Here is a 23,551-nt window from a genome sequence, read left to right as displayed (position 1 = left end):
TCCTTCATGGTCCAAACTCTTTTTTAATAAAGACACCAACCATTAAGATGCGGGAAAGTTCACAGATTGATCTGCCCTCTTTGAATGGAAACTCTGTAGCTGCTAAAGCACCCTCATAATATCCCAGTGTGCTGCACAGTGCCTCGCTCAAGCTCTGCAGTCACACTTCATAAAAAATCTGCATAGACTGTCTCCTGGCAGTGTCACTGTACTTCCCGTAACGCAAGCACTTTAAAAATGCCTCTAAGGCTTTTCCTTCCCTCCAGCTCTCACCCCCCAAAAGAAAGTCTTTTGATTTAAAGGAGAATAGTACTTCTTAAGTACAGACCCGTCGCTTGTTAATTCAAGTTCACTGATTGGCTTTAAAGTCATTTCTTCCACTTCTGCTTTATATCTTTAGTCTTCTTAAATTTCTTCTGTTGCTTGGGTCCTCTTGCTGTTTCTAATTTTCTCTTCTTCTCACTGGGAAACAGGAAGAAAATATCTGTTAAGAGTACACTAGATTCCCATCCAGCTGGGAAATTTTTGTTGTAAAAGGGGGGCGAGGGTCTACATAGATACGTGGTTGGGAGAAAATACTTCCCATTTCTTGGGTCATTTAAACTGGTGCTAGAGAAAGCACGAACAAGAGTATGGCCTAGATTTACTAGAGTCTTCAGATTCTCTAACCCAATTTGAATCCCATAAGATCTTGACCTTCAGCTCTTGTCGTTGCTTTTCAAGACTTTATGTGTCCTAAAGGCAATTCATATAGGGCATCTGGAATTTAGAGTACCTAGAAAAAACATTACCACTGACAGTTTTAAGTATACAATTTTGTTCCTGCACTAGATTCTGACTAGAGCAAACATGACAGAGCTCCAATCTTTATAAGCACTGACAAGACTCTCTCATTCCTGTAAGGCTTCTGGAAACTCACAGCTTCCAGCATTCATGAAAAAAAAACCATGAATATATGAAGGGTGGAACAGAGATCACATAATTACTTCAGCTGTCAGGCACCCCAGGAAGGGGAAATAAGCAAGCAGGCAAGTCTCAACTATAAAACCCCAAGGAAAAGAGGAAAGACGCCGTGCTGGCTAGGTAGAAGAAAGAAGATGGATGGAAAGGAAGGAATTGCAGAAACGCAGACTCAGTATTTTGCAGGCTTAAGCTCACATTTGGAAGAATTCTTCTTCCCTGAATTTGCATTTTCTGACTAGAGCAAACATGACAGAGCTCCAATCTTTATAAGCACTGACAAGACTCTCTCATTCCTGTAAGGCTTCTGGAAACTCACAGCTTCCAGCATTCATGAAAAAAAAACCATGAATATATGAAGGGTGGAACAGAGATCACATAATTACTTCAGCTGTCAGGCACCCCAGGAGGGGGAAATAAGCAAGCAGGCAAGTCTCAACTATAAAACCCCAAGGAAAAGAGGAAAGACGCTGCTGGCTAGGTAGAAGAAAGAAGATGGATGAGGAAGGAATAATTGCAGAAACGCAGACTCAGTATTTTGCAGGCTTAAGCTCACATTTGGAAGAATTCTTCTTCCCTGAATTTGCATTTTCTCCAATGGGACTATGATAGGCTCCCCCCCCAGTGTTAGCTCCCAAAGCAAATGGGACAGTTATGTGGAATGAGTTCTTTCTTTAAAAGTGACCCAAGGGAGAAATAGTACCAACTTCTGTGCATGATCAGGATCAAGACTTAATCATGTCAACAGGAAAAAGTTACAGTAAGCAACTAAGTGACATGAAGACAGGACTATACTCTAGAGCAACACAGAATTTGCAGCAGCAGTCTTGCCGTTAGAGGAACCACGGAGTACCCAGTAGAGCTCTCACGTGCTCACACCCCGATTTCTCCAGGAAAACTGAGAATCTATCAGGGACGCTACGTTCATTTGATGTGCATTTAACTCTTCAGCTTCGCTCTTTTGAAAAACGTTATAATAAAGCCAGCAGGAAAGACCAGAGAGACATTTCAACTTCCTTAACCTTTTCAAACTGACGACGGAAGCGTTCTGTCCTGCTTTGCTCAGCACCTCATTCCATTCTTCGTCGTCACCCCGGATAATATATCTAGGTGAAAAAGGTAAAGGAAAATCCAAGTAAAATTGCTAGCACAAAGTAAAAAAAAGTAAGGTGATTATATTGTCAGGCACACACTACTCTACGAACAAAGCCACTGCGTCAGCACCCAACCGAATGAGTATTTGGAAATGCATACAAAACTAGACTGGCAAAGGGATACAATGGCTTGTCACCAGACTGTCAGCAGACTCAGTCCAAACTACGTCAACAGCACCCAACAATTGTCCCCATCCAAAGCTGGTCAGCATCGACTGAAGTTCTCTCAGGAGCCCCTATTGTAAACATCACAAAACTGTTCTAGGAAAGCCTCTCGTCAGAAAAGCCGAGTGCCGAGTAGAGTACATCTGTTATGAAAGCAACAAGTAAGGCCACAAAGGTTATACTTTCCATAGCAGTGGTGTATACCTCTACTTTGCCCACTGGATTTCTCAAAAGATAGACCTTCAGTCACCACAGCTTTAAGCCTGACAACCACAATCAGAGCTATATTCACTATATGGATTTCTTTATAAAAGCTTGAGGGCTTTTTTACTTTTTCCCTCCTCCAAAAAAAGAGGAGAAGGACGGTTGTGGCAGTAAAGGAAGAAGATGCAAAAAGCAATGGCTTGTAATGGAAAGTTCGCTAAATTAGCAGCTGCTCTTAGGCCAGCGGTACGCTTGAATGGTACAGTTTTTCTGCATCAATCCGGGAAAAACTGGAGATCCGCAGCTTTCTTTTGAAAAGAGAAATTAAGAGAACAATTGCTATTCAAATAAGCTCATGTTCTGTGCCCCTTGTCTGGGTGTTCAAGTACCCTGGAAATTACATACAAATTTAACTAGGCAAAGCAGTCATGTAGCAAAATTGCGTGGTTGCTCTCCATCTCAAGTTCTTAGAGATTTAGAATAGACCAGCCTTTGTTCATACAAGGCTGAACAATACTGGACAAAGCCTTTTCAAATCAAACAGCTCTGTCTCCTCTATTAGTTTTCTATAACCTGTATTGAAAAGTGTTCAAAATAGATTTTTGTCTCTATGTCTTCATGGAGGAGAACAGAAATCTCTTTCTGGGTGGGAAAAAAAGGGAACACGGTCCAAAATGACGAACAGGTATGTAACACTATCAACACTAAAAAATGGAATTAAAACTTTTAAAAAATTCTGGTTATATTGTTTTCCTAATGTGACTGACTTGCAAGTCACTTTAAATCACATCCATTTTTGTCCTTCCTTCAAACAAGACAACCAAAGATTCAGAGAAGCTTTTATTCCTTTTCTCAGATTTAACGGAGATTAATCTAGAGCCAAAAGAGACAACTTCTCTGGGATGTCAGTATAGTAAACAGGATTTATAAGACAAAAAGTGGGAGGAGGAGAGAGAGAAGGGAGAGGATCGGTGGCATGTGTAACTCCTGTTGGTCCAGAAAAAGAGACATCTGCTGACACTTCAAGTAAATTGCTGGTTCAGCAACTCAGTATCCTACAAATTGTCCAGCTCTACAGCAGTTAAAAGGCATCCGTGCAAACTGTAGTTAGTAAAAGCAGCTCTGGTTGGTTGTTCTTTTTCTGTTGGTTTGGGGTTTTGATGGGTTTTTTTTTGGTTAAAGAAGAGAATATTAAAATTAGCCAGGTACTATTTTCACTGGAGTTGCACACACAGCTGAGCTGGATAGCAAACAGGACCCGGGTATCCTGGTTTGAGGAAACTAATGACTATTTCTAGAAGTACAGGAAACTGTAAAATTAGAAACAGTCCACAGCCAGGCAGCTTGCTTTATTACTCCACATTATAGAACTATATAACTTACATACATAACTTACATATGTATCATATACATACCGTACACAGCCAGGATCAAGACTGACACACAGATACATAGTAAGAGCTACTGCCATGAATAATTTACCATTTAAGTGCCAAAAGAGAACTGATGTAAAAGAAGAATGTGCTCAAGCTCATGCCAGAGGCACTGGGACAGAGCTGAGAATTGATACAGCATTCCTGTTTGCAGCACATCTTCTGTTTGCAGCACTGTAACGACGAGCCAGCCCCAATTCTAACAACAACTCTGTTCTACAGTTCCACAGACAGACAGATCTCACTGCTGATCAGCTGTGATCTGCTAACTCGAAACCTTTTGCTTTCTGTCCAAAATACCAGCAGAAAAGTCAGTAAGTTCACACTTGGGAGTATGACACACTTCTCAGGCAATGAATTCATGTGCTGAGGTAAACAGGCGAATGGCCTTGAACAGAAGTTGTTACTGAATTTAATTCATACTGGAAAGGATGTTTTGAGTGTGAAACAAAGCAGCTGCTAACAGAGCTGATGAAGACTAAGTTACTGGCTGTCAGGCACACAATACTCCAAGTTTCCGTTAGCGTAGCAGCATATGCTTATCTTACCTGGCCACTGTTGAAAACACCCACTGCTACTTCTCATTTATTGATGGTTTGAGATTGTGATACTGCAACTACAGCCTTGTGTACAAGTCTCAGCAAGATGCTCGAGTGACCCAACATTCAAACAGATATCAGGGGAAAACTGGATTTGAGACTCATACAGATAAATTCTTACTGTGTAAGGTCCATTTCCTTCAGCTTCCCCACTTCTTGCTTGTGTTTTTCTTGGAATTCCTTTGCGGCTTCTTCCTGCAACAGGACAGCACAGCAGATGCATTAAGTTCAAGTGCAACAGTGACCATGTAGTGCAAAGAAAACACCTTTCCCACTGAAAAAGAAGTACATCCCCCAAAACAAATACCAGATGATCCTGAAAAGCTTCTCTCTTTTATATAATTGCATTTTTATGTTATTTGTATACATATACTTGTAATATATAACTCCGAGAACATCTTAGTAGGTTCTGCGAGAAATCTGTATAGCAGGTTAACAAAGCATGACTGCAAGCATGTAACTCAAAGCTGTCAGGTTTTAACTACCATAAAGTGACAGACCTGATGTGGAATTCTTTCCATCCAAGAAAATTTAGATTACAAGGCTTCTACACTCAAGGGAACTCCATGAAGTGTTTACACATGTATCAAGAAGAAAGTTCATAATTACCAAATCGTCACTTAAAGATTTCAGTGTTGGCTCCATTACAATATCCTTTGTTGCCACCATCTGCTCCTCCACAGCTTTTTCCTGGACTGTGTTGAACAACTGAAAATGAAGTAAGCCAACACATGTAAGACTTGCTGATGCTTCTTCTAGGTTATTGCTTTAAAATAAATACGAAATGCTGTCTGTCCCCATGAAACTCTTCTAACCTTGCAAATATGATCAGGCAGTTGTTTATTTCTGATGCATGCATTCCATCATACTGAAATAAAAAGCTATGGCTGCTTCCTAAAGGCAGAATTATATACAGCTTTTATAAAAAGTATAGAACTAAAATCAGTCAGCACTCAATGTCACTCGCATAAACGTAGGAAACTTGTAATTTACAACATACTTTTTTAATACAGCATCATTTGATTAACATTTGCAGCTAGAAGCTGCATATTTGGGGTTTTAATGTTATTTTCTTCAAGATAATTATAAGGGTGTTATGCCGAGCAAATCGCCTCTCCAAACCTATGCCAGACTGCAGAAGCTTTGCCGCCGTATCCTGATCCTCAAGAACTAGAGGCCCCAGACTCAGCAAGCAATTGCAAGCAGTTGGCAAGCATTCTGTCCGTCTCACCATCTGATAACTCATCACGTTACTCACTTCATCATAGACAGTAGAGAGAAAGAAAACCAGGTCCAAAACGTTCCAATTATTTCACTGGACTTCAAGTCTACCTCTAAATGACATTGGAAAAGTTTTTTTTCAAGAAAAGTTGAGATGCCACCAGTGCAGTGAACAATCATAAACAAATGGCTCAGGCTCAGCTGGCAACATGGGTTGTAGGCTCAGCATTTTGGTCAGGACATATCAACATTTAAAACCGTAAGACAAGCGCTATTATCTGGGAAAACACTATATAAATCAATGCCATAAATACCTGCCTTTTCCACTGGGATTTTCCCATCTTACAAAGAAGTTTACAGTCCATTATTTGGGACATGTTAAAGATACGCAGTTCTGACTCAGCCTTCTATTAGTGCCAGGCTCAGTATTGGAATCACACTTTGGTCCACTAGAACCAAGACAAAGCTTGTCATGACGCTATTACCTGAACCACTTTGCGGACGATTCTGTTGAAGAGGCCCATCAACTGACTGCTGGGCAGTTCTACCTCCTTCTCCAGTTGGTCCAGAGATTTATGCTGTAGGCCAATCCCCAGAAAAAGGGCCTGAGGAGATGACATTTCAGTTATAGAGGCTTTTAGAGCAAATACAAGTATATAATACCCTCCACACTCCCTACATTTTACCAAGTCCTCGCTCTACTCAAGTAGTACAAGGCTTCTCTGGTACAAGCTGAAGCTTTGCTCAGATACACTGGAACACCCCTAAATCATTCTGTAGATGGCAGCTGCCATTCCCTACTTAGTACAGATGAATACCTTTCTCCCGAAGTACAGTTCAAGAGCCAGAAGATTTTGAGGGGTTTTTAAGCCACGGTTCACACCATATTATAAATGCATGGAGTACTTCACTGAACACACAACAGAGTATGATCCCTACAAATTTTATTCAAAGTAAACGCTAAAGGTGGAAGAACACTACACAAGCAGGGGAAATCATGAAGAGGACTACAAAAGAAGCAAAGTCTTTTTTTAAAGATGACATGAAACAGGAAACTATTCCAAATATCTATACAAAGAGAGGTGAAGCATGGCTTGTTCTCACAGTGATACATACCGACTGTGCAGCAGAGAGAGAGATATCACCCATCTGGTTGAGAAAAAACATCCTGGCAATGGCAGGTACCATATCCATGATGAGATGATAGTCCACCATGTTGCGAGAGTACATCTCTAATCTCTTCAGGTCATATGGGATGAAAACTGATTCTAATTCAGCACGGCTGATGGCTACAATAAAAAGACAACAATGTCAAGACTGTTCTTCATAGCTATCCAGGATCTCACTATTTAACAAGTTCCTTTTCATGTCATTGAGTAAAGGCCAACTGCTATCCCACAGGTTCACTTCCCAACACACTTCAGAATGCGACACACTAGGTACAACACTGCTATTCAGACTGGCTTGGTTATTCCAAGTCTTTTCAGACAGACGTACGCCCATAAGAAAAAGGTACAACACTGCTATTCAGACTGGCTTGGTTATTCCAAGTCTTTTCAGAACGCCCGTAAGAAAAACATTGCAACTGTCAAAACAGACCAGCATATCAACTCAAAGATGCCAGAGAGACTGAAAACAGAGAGTGTTGAGAAACACAGTTCACCCAGTCTTTAACTGTCTTACACTGGTTTTGCTGTTAAAGAGCTTTGTTCCCATGTAGCAGCAACCAAAACTCTTTCACCAAGACAGATGCTAAAACCCCACAAGACACAGATTACCAAGTTCTCTCAAGAGGGCTCCCCTCTGTTAGGCATACTGAGAAAACAGCAATTTGCTTTTAAGCCAGAAGGGACTGTTAGAACTGTCTTGTCTGGCCCCTTCTTTTATACCACCTGTGTGCTTCCCCCAACAAGTGCTGCACTGAGCCCAATAACATGCAGTTGAACTAAAGCCTCTCTCTTAGAAAGACATCACATTCCGTTTTCCAAATTTCTGATGACAACGTTCTTCCTAAGATCCTAAGCAAGCTGCTCTGCCTACTGACCCTTGCTATTCAAGGCTTCCCTTTTAATTCCATACTGGATATGGCAGGTGTCAGTATCCATCCATGTTTTGTCATGCATTTAGCTGTTACAGTCAAGAGCCCTCTAATTTTGGGTTACTTAAATCTTAGATCAAAAAAGCGGGGAAAAAACCCCCACACCAAAAAACCACCACTGCCCGTTTTCAGTGGCAGAAAATGTCCTTTTAGCTTTTACTTAGAAATACAAGCGTTTTCCTGGATAATAGGAACAAAACACGGTAACTGACCAAGAGCAATTCACGGCACTTCACAAGAGACATCATATAATGCATGTGTTCGAGAACTCTGATAAACATATACATAGACTTTAAACTGCAATCTAACTTGTGAGCCAGGGTACTCACGTGGTTGTGGCTGCTGTTTGATATTTTTGTTCTGTAGAATATTCAATGCCAACGAGGGAGAGAACGTGCTGAACTGGTAGGAAAGCAGAGAAAGGAACCGCCTCCTAAAATCTATAGGACAAGATGATTATTAAATGACTCCTGTGAACCTCTAGAATAAATATGCCAGAAGATTCTTCTAGCGTTGGCAAAATCTAAGTTACCTTTCCAGAAGGCAGTAAGCCAAGGCTCCTGTTCAGTGTCCTCTTCATTCAGCATCTTCAGCATGATGCACGAATGCTCACCAGTCAGGTCATTCTAATAAATAAGATATATTCCCCATCATCCCCGTGAACCTTTTGCAGTCTGTGCTCAACTGAAGAAGGCAAAGGTCTTCAAAACCAACAACAACAACTCATGTATCAACTGCTACTGATCACCACTACCTAAAGTAAAACCTATGAACTTCTAGAATTTGGTAAATCCCAGCGCTGAGGGATCTTGGCTTCTTGAGGTAACCAGTAGTCACCAGTATTGCAAATTCCAGGTACAGCTCAAGAGCGAGAAAAACAAAAAGAAAAATGCAGTGACACGGGACAAACAAATTATTCTCTCCAAAAGCACTGTAGCTGCTGGTGCTGTTTTTGTAAACACCTTGAAAAAACAAGAGCAGTCAGTTCAAGGGCCACTTGCATATTTTAGCAATGAGCACATTAATAACCCTCAACAGCTGCACCTTTGCTTTAATTTTTAAGTGCAAACTACTTAGAAGACCACATTCACAACCCTAAAACTTTACTCCATTAGCTAACTATAGGCCCAAAGAACAAAAATGAACATAAACCAAACCCCAAACGTAGTCTCAGAAAACTTTCCTGCCCAAATCACATCTTACAGAAGCTAATGGAAAGATGCCCAGTGCTTTCAATAGGGCTGGATTTCATTCAGAAACAGTACGCTACTTACTGGTGTCTGCCTTAGATAAACTGGCACAAATCCAGCACGTTTCCAAAACCTGGGGAAAGGGAAAAGAGAAAATGCACTGAGAATTATGGAGCTGTTGACTCTACAATAATACTTGTGGTTAAATGCAATCTATCGACCGTACAAGAGCAATGGTTGAAAACTAGGCAAAAGTCACACCCCACCAGCTAATGAAAATGAACACTGACAGAAGGTAGTAACAGCAGTCAAACTGACGGAGGGTCTAACTTTGGGGAGTGAAAAACGATGATTGTGATATCAAGAAATGAACAAACTTTCAAAAACTGAGAGACATGATACAAGCGTTACTGTATTTGACATGCTTCCAGGACCTCCTTTAAAAACAGGCAAACAGGTTTTGACCAATAATATCACAGACTCCTAAGGGATACCCTGGGGAGGGCCTGAGGATTTACAGTTTACTTCAGAGTCTCTGCTCTTCCTCAGTGAATGATGATTTTCCCTGGCAACTTCCAGGTTTCAGATAATCACTTGTGGACCAGAGAGAATCCCAGACGGATCAGCAAAATCCTGCTGACATCCCTTTCCATCCTCCTGTTCTTTCTTGCATCTTAGTTGTGAACTGATCCTACAATTCATTTTGCCCAGTAAAAGGAGGACTAGTGTAAAAAGACCTGCTGAGACCAAACATATGGCGTCCCAGACAAAAGAAAGAAGCCAGGCCCCAGAGCAACTGTCACTGGCAACCTACCTCCACAGGCCATGGGATGACTACTCATCAGCTGTGCAGGATGTTGCAAAATTTCAGCAGGAAGCCCTACATGTGCACCCCAGCCTCTCCCTACCCCACTATTCGTCCTTCTTTTATCCATCCCACCACAGCTAACAAATAATTAAAAAAAGAAGTAGTAAAACACTTTATTCTCCCGCTCTGCCCCAAGAGGGATCATTCAAATAAAGACATCTGAACCATTTGCTTTATAATTTGCAAAGATTAAGACTATTTCACAGTAACCATTCAGTTCTGATGCTCTCCTGCACAGCTAAACAATTCACCATCGCATTTTGGCATGAACTTTGCAGCATGCTTGCCATGGAACAAAACAGGCTACAGTCTCCGTATCTGAAATGCCAAATCGCACATAGCTGTCTAACATTGTTCTGACTGGGTCAGTCACAAATTGGCCTCCACCGCTCTTACTTCTTCTGTTGAACTCAGTTTCATCTCATGTGCTCGTACAGCACCCTAGGTCCTCTGTAAGTGGGGGCAGGCCAGCAAGGAACCAAGGTTTTAGGTGATAAATGACTGCTTTGCTTTTAGGCTAGCGACAGGAAGAATTCTGCATTATTGTGAAACTGTCTCCCAAACTATGAATTCACCACTTCCCACACTATGGCTAAGAAAGCCTCAGAAACCTAGATATTTTGTAGAATTTGATAATATTAAAAAAGTTAGCATTTATTATAAAATTGTATGCTTTTATATAAAACTATGTTGTAAAGTGCAGGTAAAACGGTAAGAAAAATTAATAAATGATTTACAGTTGCAGTAACTCAGTTCCTCCATGGTAAGAAAAGCAAGAAGCAGCTGCAGTTGCTGGTGAAAAGCATTTACATTACTCGGGAAACTAACAACTAGCTTTGAAGTCAGCAGCAGCTCAAGCTTCTACAGGTCACAGGAAGTAGTATTTAACTTCTCCCTACTTATTACAGGCTGTTGTTACTTCTCTAGCCTGGAAAAACTGAGCATTTAAAGCTAACTAACTGTTTAGAAGGGTCACAGAGACAACCAAGAAGGAATGGGTTTTCCCTCAGAAGGAGTTTGAGGAGAAACTACCCTGAAGGATGCACTTAGGATCAGGCCTACTGTACATCAAGGAAAGGTCTTACAGGAGAAGTGGGCTTGGACCTGTCCCAGTTTTAGAAACCAAGTGAAGCATGCAGAGATAAAGATAATGTCCAAGGGCTAAAATATCTGCATCTATATCTATATACATTATTTATATCTGTTATAGATAATAGATATTACTTTACTATATCTAATTTATATAGTTATATTTTTGCACTGGATGTAACTAGCAAATAGAATAATGTCTTACTTGAGTAATCTCGGTGTTAGGCCATAAGATACCCCTAGATAGTCTAGGTTTTCAGCTTGTCTCTCACTTAGTTTGAGAAGTAAAGGAGGCAAGTCTTTCCGAGGTGTCACAACCTCTTCTAATAAACTAACAGTCTGAAAGAGAAAGTGGAAATAGGTTAGTAGCAATCCTCACAGAAATCTGCAAATTAAATCTCTTATTCTGTATAAAAAATAAATATGAGTGTTTCCTCCTTATTCTGTATAAAAAATAAATATGAGTGTTTTCCTCCTTACACAGAGAAATCATTACTGAGACTTACAGTGAAAAACCCAACAGCTTAGCACAACAGAAAATACAAGAAATGCACTGAGCTCCATACCTCACTGCTTACAGTTGCAATTTCTTTTGGCTTTTGAATTGTTTTTTCTTCCAAACATGGAAATTTGCCTTCGTAGTACATCTGCAGTAAAGTCAGAGCTCTGCTGCCATAGCCCATCTGTGAAGTCGGAACAACACGCTATAAGCAAAAAGATGTATCTAGTTTTTAACACAGGGCAACAACATTCTCCCCTTACAAACTCATTAACAATCATCAGTGCAGAGATCACTCAGTCCCTGCAAAAATGCATTTTCTTTGCTACATAGCAGCTCCATGGAGAAGGACACTACAGAACCCGGATATCCGAAATCACAATGAGAGCCCAGCTGGTAGTTCAGGACTTTGTAATAATTCTTGGTGCTTAACTCTGGCACTCAGAAAATGCCAAACACCAGCGTGAGAATTTGGTAATCTCACAATAAGTATCACTGGATCTTGATCGTATACCGCTGCTTGGGATACTAGGCAGCATTGTAGCATGCCAGCAATGACAGGAGCACTGGTCTGCTACCCACCCCAGCCTGCTGTGGCATCTGACCATTTCTGTGCGCCTGACCTCATTCTGGTACTACCGCTGGCTCAGTCCCCAAGCTTAAAATGCTGAAAACTGGAGCAATTGAAATGTTTGTCCTGTTCTTGAATTCTGCCTGTACAGCCATTCTCACAGTACCACTGCTGACTATTCACAGTAACTGGGTTCCAAAATACTTTACCCCCTGATAATCCGGATGAACTGCAATACGAACGACACGCCCACCAGAGAGGCCCCCGAAGTCCGGATCTTGGAACTGCATAAGAGACAAGAGTCAGTTTAAAGAACACAAACGGGTACTCTGGAAATAGATCTTGGGTGTGAGTACACAGCCAAATGATTCACCTGCTCTGAAATGGTCCAGGGAATAAGATCACCAGAAGCTTTCTTTCCCCTAGAAAGGCTGTTCATGATAGACTGGCGAGAGATCTCTCCCTCCATGCACACCTGCCAGAAAAGGTAAAAGACCATTAATGGAGTAAAAGTGTTTTCTCCTACAGTCACTCCACTACAGCAGAATCAAAATTTATACTCAGTTGCCGAGTCCATTATGCAGTATTGACATTTCGTGGGATCCCTGCTCTGCAACATGATGAGCAAACATGTATGTGCCAACAAACAGGCTCTGCCCCTACAAGCCCTGTCTCGGAAAGCACACCAGCGGGCCAGCCAGGGTCATCTGACGCAGCAGGCGGTACACTATGGTGCAACAGAAGCCTGAAGAGATTAAAGCATAGAAAGCGCTCTATGCATTTTCTGTAGTCCATCAACAGCAAGCATAAAAGCTTGTCCCAGCAATATTTCTCTTTAAATGTCATATATTTTTCATGTAAATGGGGCTTTTTCTTTTAAGAAACAGTAGATTTAAACAGCTGCATCGAACACAGATAATTAAGAATCTGTGTTCTTAAGGAAGGAAGCATACAGTCAGATACCCAACAGCCAAGGGCTGAAATATTTCTACATCTCTAAGCATGTACATCTGAGCAGTTTGTATTTTTGCAGGTCTATTGCAAATAAAAGGAATGCTAGAAACATGGGATAAGCAGAGTGAACCAGTGAACCAGCTCTCCTTGCAGGAAGTTGAAATGGGAGGACAAAGTCATCTCCTGAAGCAGTAGTTCAGCTCCTCAGAAGGCTTCTCAGCACAAACACATGGTGGAGACTGGAAGGTCTATGTGAAAGGATCAGCATCACAATGTACTTACACAGCAATTAGTGTTAACGAAAGAAAGTGGGGGGGAAAAAACGGCCATAATACACCATCATAACACACAAAAACACAGCCCTAAGCTACCATCTACTCCTAGATAGTACACTGATAGTACACCGTCTCACTGCAGTGTACTGCTTCATTACTGAAGAGTTCGCTTCACAGATGCGTGCTGCTCTCTTACCTGAACAACAGCAAGTACTTCTGGTAACGAATTCTGGGTAGGTGGAACAGGTGGCAAAAGGCAAAAAAGATGATGGGCAGGTGCATCGGATAGCATCTGGAGGTCATTGGGTGAGTTCTGGAGGATAAAGACATATCAGAAAGTTGAAGAATTATTCCATGAGAAGACCTTCAAAGTCCAGTGCAATGTTAGTAGCTGACTTCTAAACAATCCTTCATTTTCTGAATTTAGGGCTATTAAGAAACTTGGAACTAGTACAATACTGATGGATGAAGAAGCTCACAGGCCAGCTCATGGCTGTTACACTACCAGACAGCATCTGGTTTTTTTCAAGTGAAACTTCTTGCTTTAATATGTACGGAACTGAACTTTCTATTTTTATATAGCTATTTATCTCTTAATCTACCAAACCTTAAGTAATTTTAAGTGTCAGATTTTTAGTACTCAGTACTTCAGTACTTAAGGACTTCACCACTCACATTTACTAGTCACACATGGTCTTGAAACCTTGAGATGAATTATTACTCTTTTCAGTAGTACAATGGTACTACTCTTTTGGTTAACTTGAGGCTACTAGAATACGGTAAAGAGAACTGCAAAAGAGGTTCATCACTGATACTGTTCTGACAAGCTTGTAGGCTCGTCTAGAATTTAGTCTCCAGAATTTCTCAAGACAAAAATATTCCAGGTATCTGTAAATCCAGTATATTCAGCCCAGACCAAGGCAGACGTCTTCTCAGAGAAAGAATACGGATCTGCATACAACAGGAAGCAACTGAAGCTGTTCAGAAACCTCAGTTAGGCCAATTCGATTAGACTGTCGTAACAAGCACTGCTCCCGCCACAAAATTACTAGCTGAAATCTGGATAGAAGTAGCACAAGCTTTACCTTATAGTGTGAAGCCACATAGAGGGCCATCAGTCTCTGCAGAAAAACTTCTGATGCTCTGTGGTAACAAAAAAGTGTGTCTCTATTTACGTAGTATCTAAACACAGGGGTTAAGGAAACAACCTCCTTGGAAACGAGGAAAAAGCTCCTTGTTGGTTTAGGAGTAATATGTTCAGTACAGCCTTGGGCTACATGCTGGCTTGTGCTCTTAGACTCTACAGCTCTATCTACAAGAATGAATGACTTTGGGCAGCATTCATAGCTTTCATACCCTTCATCTGTAAAGCTAAAGTTTTGTAACTCCAACAAGGACTTCCCTTCATTCAACCCTTCCTTAGGATTGTCTCTGCAGTAAAACTGGAGTTTGCTCATCTCCTGGTAACACGTACCACCAGTCTTATAAGGCAGCGGTAAGAGCTCAACTCCAGAAGTGTGGTCTTAATAGACTTGCCGAAAGATCATGTGCTGAGGTTATCACATTAGCTGGAGAACCCACTATTAATCAGCTTGAAAAAGCCTCCTTCACCTGCAAGCAATGCATCTTGATCAGAGCCCAACATTTGAGTAAGGATACAGGTCACAAGTCTCAGGCAGCGGGCAGCCGGAGATAATTCTGGTGATGCTGAGACAGTCCAAACACAGCAGATCATTTAGCCACTTTTCAACTGGGTCACCAGGGGCATATCTGATTGACTCATGGAGGGAGACTTCATGCAGTGTACGAGCTGCAAACAGATTTCAGAGAACACCTAGTGTTGGAAGTTACAGCTAGCAAAGAATCCAATAGGATCAGTGTCCTTTGAAGGCCTCCCAGGAGATCAGAAAATGATTACTCGCATAGCTTTCATCCCTTAAAAGCTTTTACATCTGAAAATCATGAGGAAAAAACAGAGGAGAGTTCCTTCATTTCCCCATACCACTACCCTCCTACAGCTGCAAAGCACATGGACGCATGGGATACCCACAGGGCTTGCCAATCAGCAGCACCAGAGATCATGGTTAGGCACCACAGTGCAGAATACAACGGAGTACCTGAGGTGAGTTTAGCTGTAGCCGTAGATTTGTTCTCTGCTGTCATGGTGACTTGGGTTTGTGCACTCTGTTGACGGAGCTGCTGAATGAGCTTCAGAGACAGTGATCGACCAGTACCCTCATACCTGAAAAGCAGAAGACAAAGGTCTGAAGCAAATAACCAAACAGCAATCCTGAGCCGCAGGGAAGCTCCAGCACAGAACTAGGCTGCCATCCAGAGCTACGTGCCGTTCGGAGGCCTGTGTGGGCCCCAACCATCTGTGAGAATCGCTGCCTTTTGGTGTTCTTGCGCACGTAGGACAGGGCAGCCTACCCTGACACTTTCTTAGTCTCACCATATTGGAAGGAAGACATCATTCTTCCCTCTCTCCTAACAGGCTGCAGAATCTTGTTTATGTATTTGGCTCCTTGTAGCAGAACAGAAGAGGTGCAAGTCAAACACTTAATGAATCCACAGTGGAACCAAAGGAAAGCAGCAAGTTCAAGTACGGACTCGGTTATTTTAAGGAGCAGTTCCACGACAGATCAAGAATTAGCATGACTTGATGTAATAGTGTGTCATAAAAAAAGTACTGTAGATAAGAAATAGTCCACTGGCACTTGCACAACTGCTTTCCCAGGTAGACAGTTGCTGCTCAAGCCTTACCCGTTGATTGTAGAAGCCATGAAAACAAGGTAAGGGCCTAGCAGGTTTTTCACCAGGGGTAGAGGAATGGCGGCAGCTTCATCAATCACAACCAGTTCAGCTTGACCCAGTTTCACAGAATCAGCAGGGTGTATGTACTGCAAGGAATGAGAGGACACCGTCATTGTCAACAGCAGCTTGTCTGGGAATTGGGGAAATGTCAGAGTTGGCAAAGCCGGAGCCCTGAAAAGCTGTTTCTTGTCCCTGTTCTCCATGACCATCAAGCCAGAGACTGAGACATGAAAACAAACAGCTAGGAGAGGGTTCACGTTACCCTAACAAGGACTGGGTCACACATCTTGTTTTGCGCATTTCCACACAAATGTATCTGCAGACATCATGAAAATAAAGGAAATCTAATCACTAGAAACATATGCTCTTCCTTCACTGCTTCTTTCACCTTCCTTTGCTTTTGTTTCAAGAAGAAACCCACAAGCAATTACCAAGGCAGCTTTGTAATCTACAAGTTATTCACAGAAGGAAATAAGGTATTTTATGAAAGTCACTCACCAGAAGAAAAGGTCTGCCTTAAAGCAAAATCAACCAGGACAGTTACACATCACATAAAATGAACACGCTTAAAATCAAAACAACTACAGCAACGGTAAAGCCAACAGTCAGGAACAAAAAGTAGAAAGGCAAGAGTGCAAAAGAGGCCAGTTACCTGAATGGTCTGTCTGTGCTCCTTGAACACATTCACTCTGACAACAGCCTTGTTAAACTCCGGATTTAAAGACTGAACAATCTCATAGTCCAGATGTTCCTGAAAGAAAACATTGTTACACAGTACGAACAAGCCAAGATCTAAGAAAAATACTGTTTACCATTATCATCAAAATAAGCTCACTAAGAGTACACTGTTATTTCAGATTTTAGTTAAAAACTCTTATAACAAAAGCTTCAGAGGCCTGAGAACTGGGAAATTATTTACTTATGTTAAAAACTATTTCACAAAGAAACCGATTTACCCAACTTAAAAATAGAGAAGGAAACATAAATGTGCTATGATTAATTTTTGCAGAACATCACTAAAAAGCCTGGTAGCCAAGGTATGTAACCAAAAACCACAGATGAGATGCAAAGCCCCTCCTAAACAGGAGTGCTGTGACAGTATTGTAAAATAGTCTGCTCTCCTCACCTGGTACTGCAGTGCATCAAAGCCTTTAAAAATGAACTCAAAGAGAGTGTGAAGGTTATCAGGGCTTGGAGATGTGACAAAGATATTGGAGTAACTGCACAGAAAAATAAAACAAGAGTTTAACTCTTTTTCTAACAAGTTTTACATATACATACTAAGTAGAATGTTTTCTTTATATGAGGGGTTGATTCCACCTAATAACCAAAACACTGCAGATTCCCTTAGACACATATCGCAATTTATGTGTGATTATTTTGATTTTTAAAGACTGAGGTTTTCTTATTACCATAAAATAGAAAAAGTTGAATATCAGTGTGTGCAGCTATCAAAAGATGTAAGAAGAATAAAAAAGAGTGATGTAGGACTGGAAATTACAAATATATTCAGCTCCTGTCATCTTTTTTTTTTTTTTTTAAAAACTCATGGATGCAAATAAAGCCTGGGAGACTGGGGGGGATCACTCACCCAAAAGCTACTGCTCCAGCAATAGCCAGTCCCAAAGCAGCAGATTTACCACGTCCCCTGGCTGCTGTTAATGCCACAGTGCTCCGCAGAGTCTTCTCAGAAATGGCTTCAATAAATTTTAGAACTGCTTTTGCCTGATGATCAGAAAAAAAGAGAAATCAAAAATCAGCTGCGTTGAAATTGCTTTCAGCATTACTTATACTTACCACCAGTACGTGTCTTCTTTCCTAGAACAGGAAGAAAGAAAAGACAATACGGGAGAGCTGAACATTTAAAACCCAGACAAATAATGTGCAAGAAGTGGTAATCTTGACCCACTGAGAGTTCTTGAAATTATTCAGGTCAAAACACAGATCAACAATCAGTACAGCAATTCTCAATTACTACCTCCATGCCACTGACCACAGAGTATATTCAGCAAGACGGGAAGAGGCACGCTGCTCTCAGAGGAGGAAGATGAACATACCTGGGCAGTGAGAAGACCTACTATAAAAGGGCTGAAGCAGTTGCACAGCTCTGGGAGCCACCAGGCTGAACTGCAACTTCTCAGTGGACACTCCGAAACAGGAAAGACAACTGCAATAGGGCCTTCACTTGCACTAGCCAGCGATTCTCAAATTGGAGTAAAAAAAGTGTAAGGGAGGCAGGAATAGGGGCATATTAAAACGTGACACGGATTTTCAACTTCTGTTCAGAACTAAACTGAGCAGAAACTTCAGGTTAAGTTTCCTGCTTATTTCAAACCCTGAGAGCTCATCATCTTTTTAAATGTGGACTTCTCCAGCACAGCTTCCTGTCTCCATTCTAGTCCTTCCACTTATTCTCAACTTCATGAAGAAAATCACTGATACTGTCGTTGAGCTACCATGTCCAATCAATTTTTCAAGGAAATTCTCTAAGATCCCCCCCATCACTGTTCACGCTCAGATGTGATTACGTGCAAGATGAGACACAAACATCAGTACCTAAGGTGAGCTGCCAAGCACAGAGTATCTCAAATTTAAACACCACACCAACCTGATCCAGGGTTTTACAGCCATCCACCAAGACTCCCACAGGCTGTGTATCCTGCAAGCTCTCCTTCAGTTCTTTCAGCTCCAAGTCCTGCGGCCGGAGGCTATCTTCCTATAAGCACAGGATTTACCGTAACAGGATTAGTAAAGGACACTGTGGCACAATTATACCTTTGTGATGTCTTCTGGTATCTTTTATCAGGCAGAGAAAGCTATCTGAAAGGAAATGTTACCAAAAGTTGAATATACTCCCTAGAAACAGAAAAATTTACATGGACAGATATTTAACACTTCAATTTTAATGCATCTTCAGGAGAATGGTTACACAAGAGGTGGGTACCTTGGCTTCCCCAAGCTCGGAGGAAAAAAGGAAAGGATTTTTCAGTACATGGTAACGGGAGAATGGCACTGCTAGGAGGAAGAGACCATGGACAAATTTTCTGAAGGATTTAATTCCTTTTTCAATCTTCAGGCTGTACCAGAATTTTATGATCTTTGTTATACCCATCATACGAGGTGTGCATATTGCCATTAGGGGGAAAAACTACTGCAGCAGCAATAGATCAGTTTTCAAACCAATATCTAGATTTTCAAAGCCAAACAATAAACTTGGGACACAAAAGCAATCAATTTTAAATGGAAATGAATTCTGATTTTCCTTATTGTCACTTAAAATTCCAAAGGCATCAGTCTATCCATCCAACAGACAAGCATTTGTGCTGCTGTCAATATTGTTACAATGCTAAGGGGGGTTTGGTTTGGTTTGTTTTTTAAAATCAGTGCCCTGTTAAAATGTTTTTACCATCTCCGACAGAACCTCTACTGGTATTTCTTAGGCCACACAAAACAGTTCAAAAGTGTAAAGATTTCTATTTAAAACTGGTTCCATTTTACTTCAGTCTACAACTGAAAGTGATAAAAGGATGCATTTCTAACAGTGCAAGCTGTATGTCTGGCTTATATTCAGTGAATATTTCCTGAGATGTGGCATGCGTAACTCAGAAATTGAAACAACTACCACAGCATCTAGGTATCAGGTGTCTCCTGAGCTTGCAATATACTTATTTCCAAAGTGTTTGCCCGCCCTCCAACTGTCAAAAGGTCTTTTTATTTGTCTCGTCCCAACTGTCCATGAGCTTGAAATCTCTCTATGCACTTCTGAAACAGCAACCACAGCAATTAAGCTCCACCTTGCTAGGCTAAACAGCAATACAGCAAAATCAATAAATACAGGCAAGCACAAAAAAAAAAGCTGTGACAGAAAAAAACCCAAGGAGGAAAGAAGAGACAGCTTCCCATGCTTCACCCATACCAGGTATAATTTTTGCAGAACATTCTACTTCCTCTCTGCAAGACCATTATTTGATATAAATCAGGGTGAAAGGAAAGCTCCCTCTTTTTTAGATCTTTAACACACCGTGGTCAACTCAGACCAACTTCTTCCAAGGAAAAACGGCTGACGTTGCTTACTGACCTGCGACTGTGGTGGAACAGGTGCGATGTTTGCAACGTGACTGGAGATGGGCAAGATATTCAGCTGATCATCAATCACGATGCAATTCTTGCACGAGGCCAGAGACAGAATGAACCTGGGCAGTCAAGCAAAGGCAAATCAGTAAAAACAGGAGCGACACAATTGCATTTTGGTAGTTAATTTAAACTCTTTTCTAAACCCAGACATAGCATGGGAACAGGTGCGATGTTTGCAACGTGACTGGAGATGGGCAAGATATTCAGCTGATCATCAATCACGATGCAATTCTTGCACGAGGCCAGAGACAGAATGAACCTGGGCAGTCAAGCAAAGGCAAATCAGTAAAAACAGGAGCGACACAATTGCATTTTGGTAGTTAATTTAAACTCTTTTCTAAACCCAGACATAGTATGTACAGCTACAGCTACAGCTACTTACAGATGAGCTACGACACGTTCACACAACTGGCAGTATGCCTCTTACCATAAAATCAGGATCATCTACGCAGAACAGGTATCCACTTACCAGGAGGTCTCCAAAGAAGAACGCTAACTAAAGACGATCTACCAAGAGAGCATTTAAGTGGGAGGTAGCCGCATAAAAGTGTAAGACGTGAATCCACAGCAGCTGTGACAAGCGCTGACCCCAAAGACTGCAGTCAGTGCTGGCTTATTCATCCTTCTAATTTCTGACATCACGTAACCACCTGCATGCTAAAGAACGATTTCTGCAATCTTCCCATGGCTAGAGCTAGGGCTCACTCACTCAATAAGAGCTGCTTATTCTATACAACAAAAGCAGAGAAAACACCTTTACAAGACACTTCTAAAACCACAGAGAATACTCCACGCTAAGCAGTTTTATGTTTTACAGTGGAGCAATACGTATCTGAACTTCGGTGCATCTGGAGCATATGTTTCTACAGAGCGTTACAAGAAAGGGACTCAGAACAGTTCACAAGTTTGGGCCTATTTGCATATATCCCTTGTAACATATCCCAAAATTTTGTACACAATCCCTCCAACAACAAACTGTATTCATTTCCAGAACAGTACATAAAAACGTCACTGAAGCGGCCAAGAAGCCCTATTCCAACGCAAACCGGTAGGATGCTTTCCTAATAGGAACACATGACGTTGTTCCAGATCCTTTTCTTGGGCATACAGCCTAGATCCTTTACTCTCTTAATAACCTACCTCTCATTAAACCGCCCTACCACGTCCTGGTGTGCCTCTGTTCTATATCGAGAGTGTACATCCTGAAACAAAAAGAAGAAGTCAATCTGGAGAAGGAACAGCGGTAACAGTGATATTTTACAAGATCGTTGCTCATGGGACAATCCAACTTCTTTTCCACTCTTGTGGATTACAGTCTCCCTTTCCATCAACACCGCATCCCAGACAGGATTCCGATTTTCTGTTTGTTGTGAAACATCCACATTTTCCAGATACTTGTTAAAAATGTATTTTTCCCACCAATACTTTTCACAATGATCTTACTTAAAGGCTTCAGAGTCAACTCTGCCAGGTACAGAACATTTCAAACACCTTGGGGATGCTAAGAAAAAATAGTCTATCACTTTAATTCACCTACTGGCATTATTACTAATGGAAACAGTTCCTGTTGTAGGTGTAAGTAAACTCAGTATGAGTAGTTCATATCTAGAAATATACAGTAGTTGTGAAGCTAATCTCACCTAGCAACAGGTCACAAAACACTCAAAAGGCCTATTTTTTACTTAACTTTCTGTTAAACAGGTAGATAGCATAAATACTTTCCAAAACTATTGTGAAACAAAAGAACACAGTTACGTTTGTGAATGACAGGTGTTTCTTCCTTGTAACCTAGCAGCATTTCAAGACACAGGGGTTGGCAGAACTGCCTAAGCACAAGACATTCAATCATAAATGAATGAAGGAGCAGGGAAGATGATGGAAGGAAGGCCATAGCCCATAACAAAGGCAGAACTTAGCATCACCACGATGTACCTGCTTATATAAAACAGACACATTACGTTGAACGTACCATGGTCATTGTATAGAGCTGCTTCAGTGAGTTCATAGTTCTCAGGAGAATCACCACAATTCCACCCCCTTCTACTGTTTCAACAGTTCTAGCTAGCAGGTTTGGAGTCAAGGCTTCAAAATCCTAGAAAATAAAAGTTGCCTAGAGTTCACCAGTGCAACTAGCACCTACTAAAAGGAACAGAAAATCCAAAAACATTATTTCTCAAAGTTTAATTCACGCTTAATGTTTGCATGAACCGACGTCCCATTAAAATTCTACCAGCAAGGCTACCTCATCCTCATAAAAGTTGTAAAAGACACATAAGGCCATCATAATTGAAATAACAGAAGCAACAAATACTATTCCTGCAGCGTTTAAACTGAAAGCAATTAATACTAGTGTAATGTCCTTTTTAAGTCAAAAGTTTAACTCCTTACCTGAAGTACGCACATGCCAAAAGTGTTTCCAAGAATCTTATGAGTTTCATTGTAATAGCAGTAGCGAATGTTTGTGGCTGCTATAAATAACTCAAAAGGATCATCATCCTTTATGTTTAAAGTTCCGCTTTTAATCTTCTTCTGTAGTTGTCTCATCCTCTTCTTCCGGTGGCTGGAGAACAAAATTACACAGAAGTTTTCTTAGAAAAAGTTCTGAGAAAAGTGCATTCAGGCCTACGTTCAAGTCTAACTGGAAGTCAGAGCGCAGCCTCCAAGGAAAAAAACGCTTGGATCACACTTGCTGCTTTCATGGTATGTTCCCACATGCCTGCAGCCCAAAGTGGTGGATATCACACCGAACCAGCTGTTTGTGCAAGAAACTGCTTGGTTGGAATCACGCAGTTTCAGGGAATGCTTCCTTCCTGACTCTGTGTGCAGACTGTAAGCATGCACACAAATCTAAGAATCAAAATTTCAAACTTTTTCAAAATGAAGGCATTCTAATGCTTAATCTGCATTCAGTCCTAAGTATTATTGAGGCTAAAAAGCTGAGGAATTAAAGTTTTGGCCTTTTGAGGTTAAAAAGGTGAGGGAGAGATTGGTCCAGGACAACAGGGTTAGCGTTAGAGCTACAGAAAGAAACCATAAGTACCTAGTGCTGATGTCAACTGTATTACAGAAGCCAAATTTTAGTTCTGGAAGACCAAACTTCCTATAGCTCCTCCAAGAACTAATCTCATTTCTCCTTACAACCAAATCACGCAACCTACGCTCAGCAGACCAGTCACGAAGCTTTTGCTTCACACAGAGCAGCGACCGCAGCATGAGACACAAGAAGTACCTTACCTGCTAAAGCCCAGCTCCTTTTTGTAACACCATAGGACAGAGGGTCTGGCCTTTACGGTTGCTTTAGACAACATGTGATGAAGTATAAC

At 41.2% G+C, this 23,551-nt stretch overlaps 1 protein-coding gene across 1 annotated transcript; it reads right to left on the bottom strand.

Annotated features, from left to right (window-relative positions):
* NAT10 (N-acetyltransferase 10) lies at positions 1-23,551 on the bottom strand. The gene is made up of 27 exons (XM_009286613.1): positions 23,463-23,551; positions 22,617-22,788; positions 22,198-22,320; positions 21,369-21,430; positions 20,173-20,287; positions 18,703-18,810; positions 17,686-17,819; positions 17,221-17,314; positions 16,747-16,845; positions 16,044-16,180; positions 15,398-15,522; positions 14,940-15,090; positions 14,366-14,462; positions 13,477-13,593; positions 12,425-12,526; positions 12,261-12,335; positions 11,548-11,664; positions 11,187-11,320; positions 9,109-9,157; positions 8,367-8,460; positions 8,164-8,274; positions 6,853-7,025; positions 6,222-6,341; positions 5,125-5,223; positions 4,637-4,710; positions 1,983-2,066; positions 1-462 (listed from the first exon to the last, which is right to left on the bottom strand). Exons 1-27 carry the CDS (start codon positions 23,534-23,536, stop codon positions 369-371), a joined length of 2,934 nt encoding a protein of 977 aa, XP_009284888.1. The 5' UTR covers positions 23,537-23,551; the 3' UTR covers positions 1-368.

This window comes from Aptenodytes forsteri, unplaced genomic scaffold (genome assembly GCF_000699145.1).
Source record: "Aptenodytes forsteri isolate BGI_AS27 unplaced genomic scaffold, ASM69914v1 Scaffold252, whole genome shotgun sequence".
Classification (NCBI taxonomy): Eukaryota; Metazoa; Chordata; class Aves; order Sphenisciformes; family Spheniscidae; genus Aptenodytes; species Aptenodytes forsteri.
Note: the sequence above shows the minus strand (reverse complement) of the source record. Positions and strands in the feature narration are given on the sequence as shown.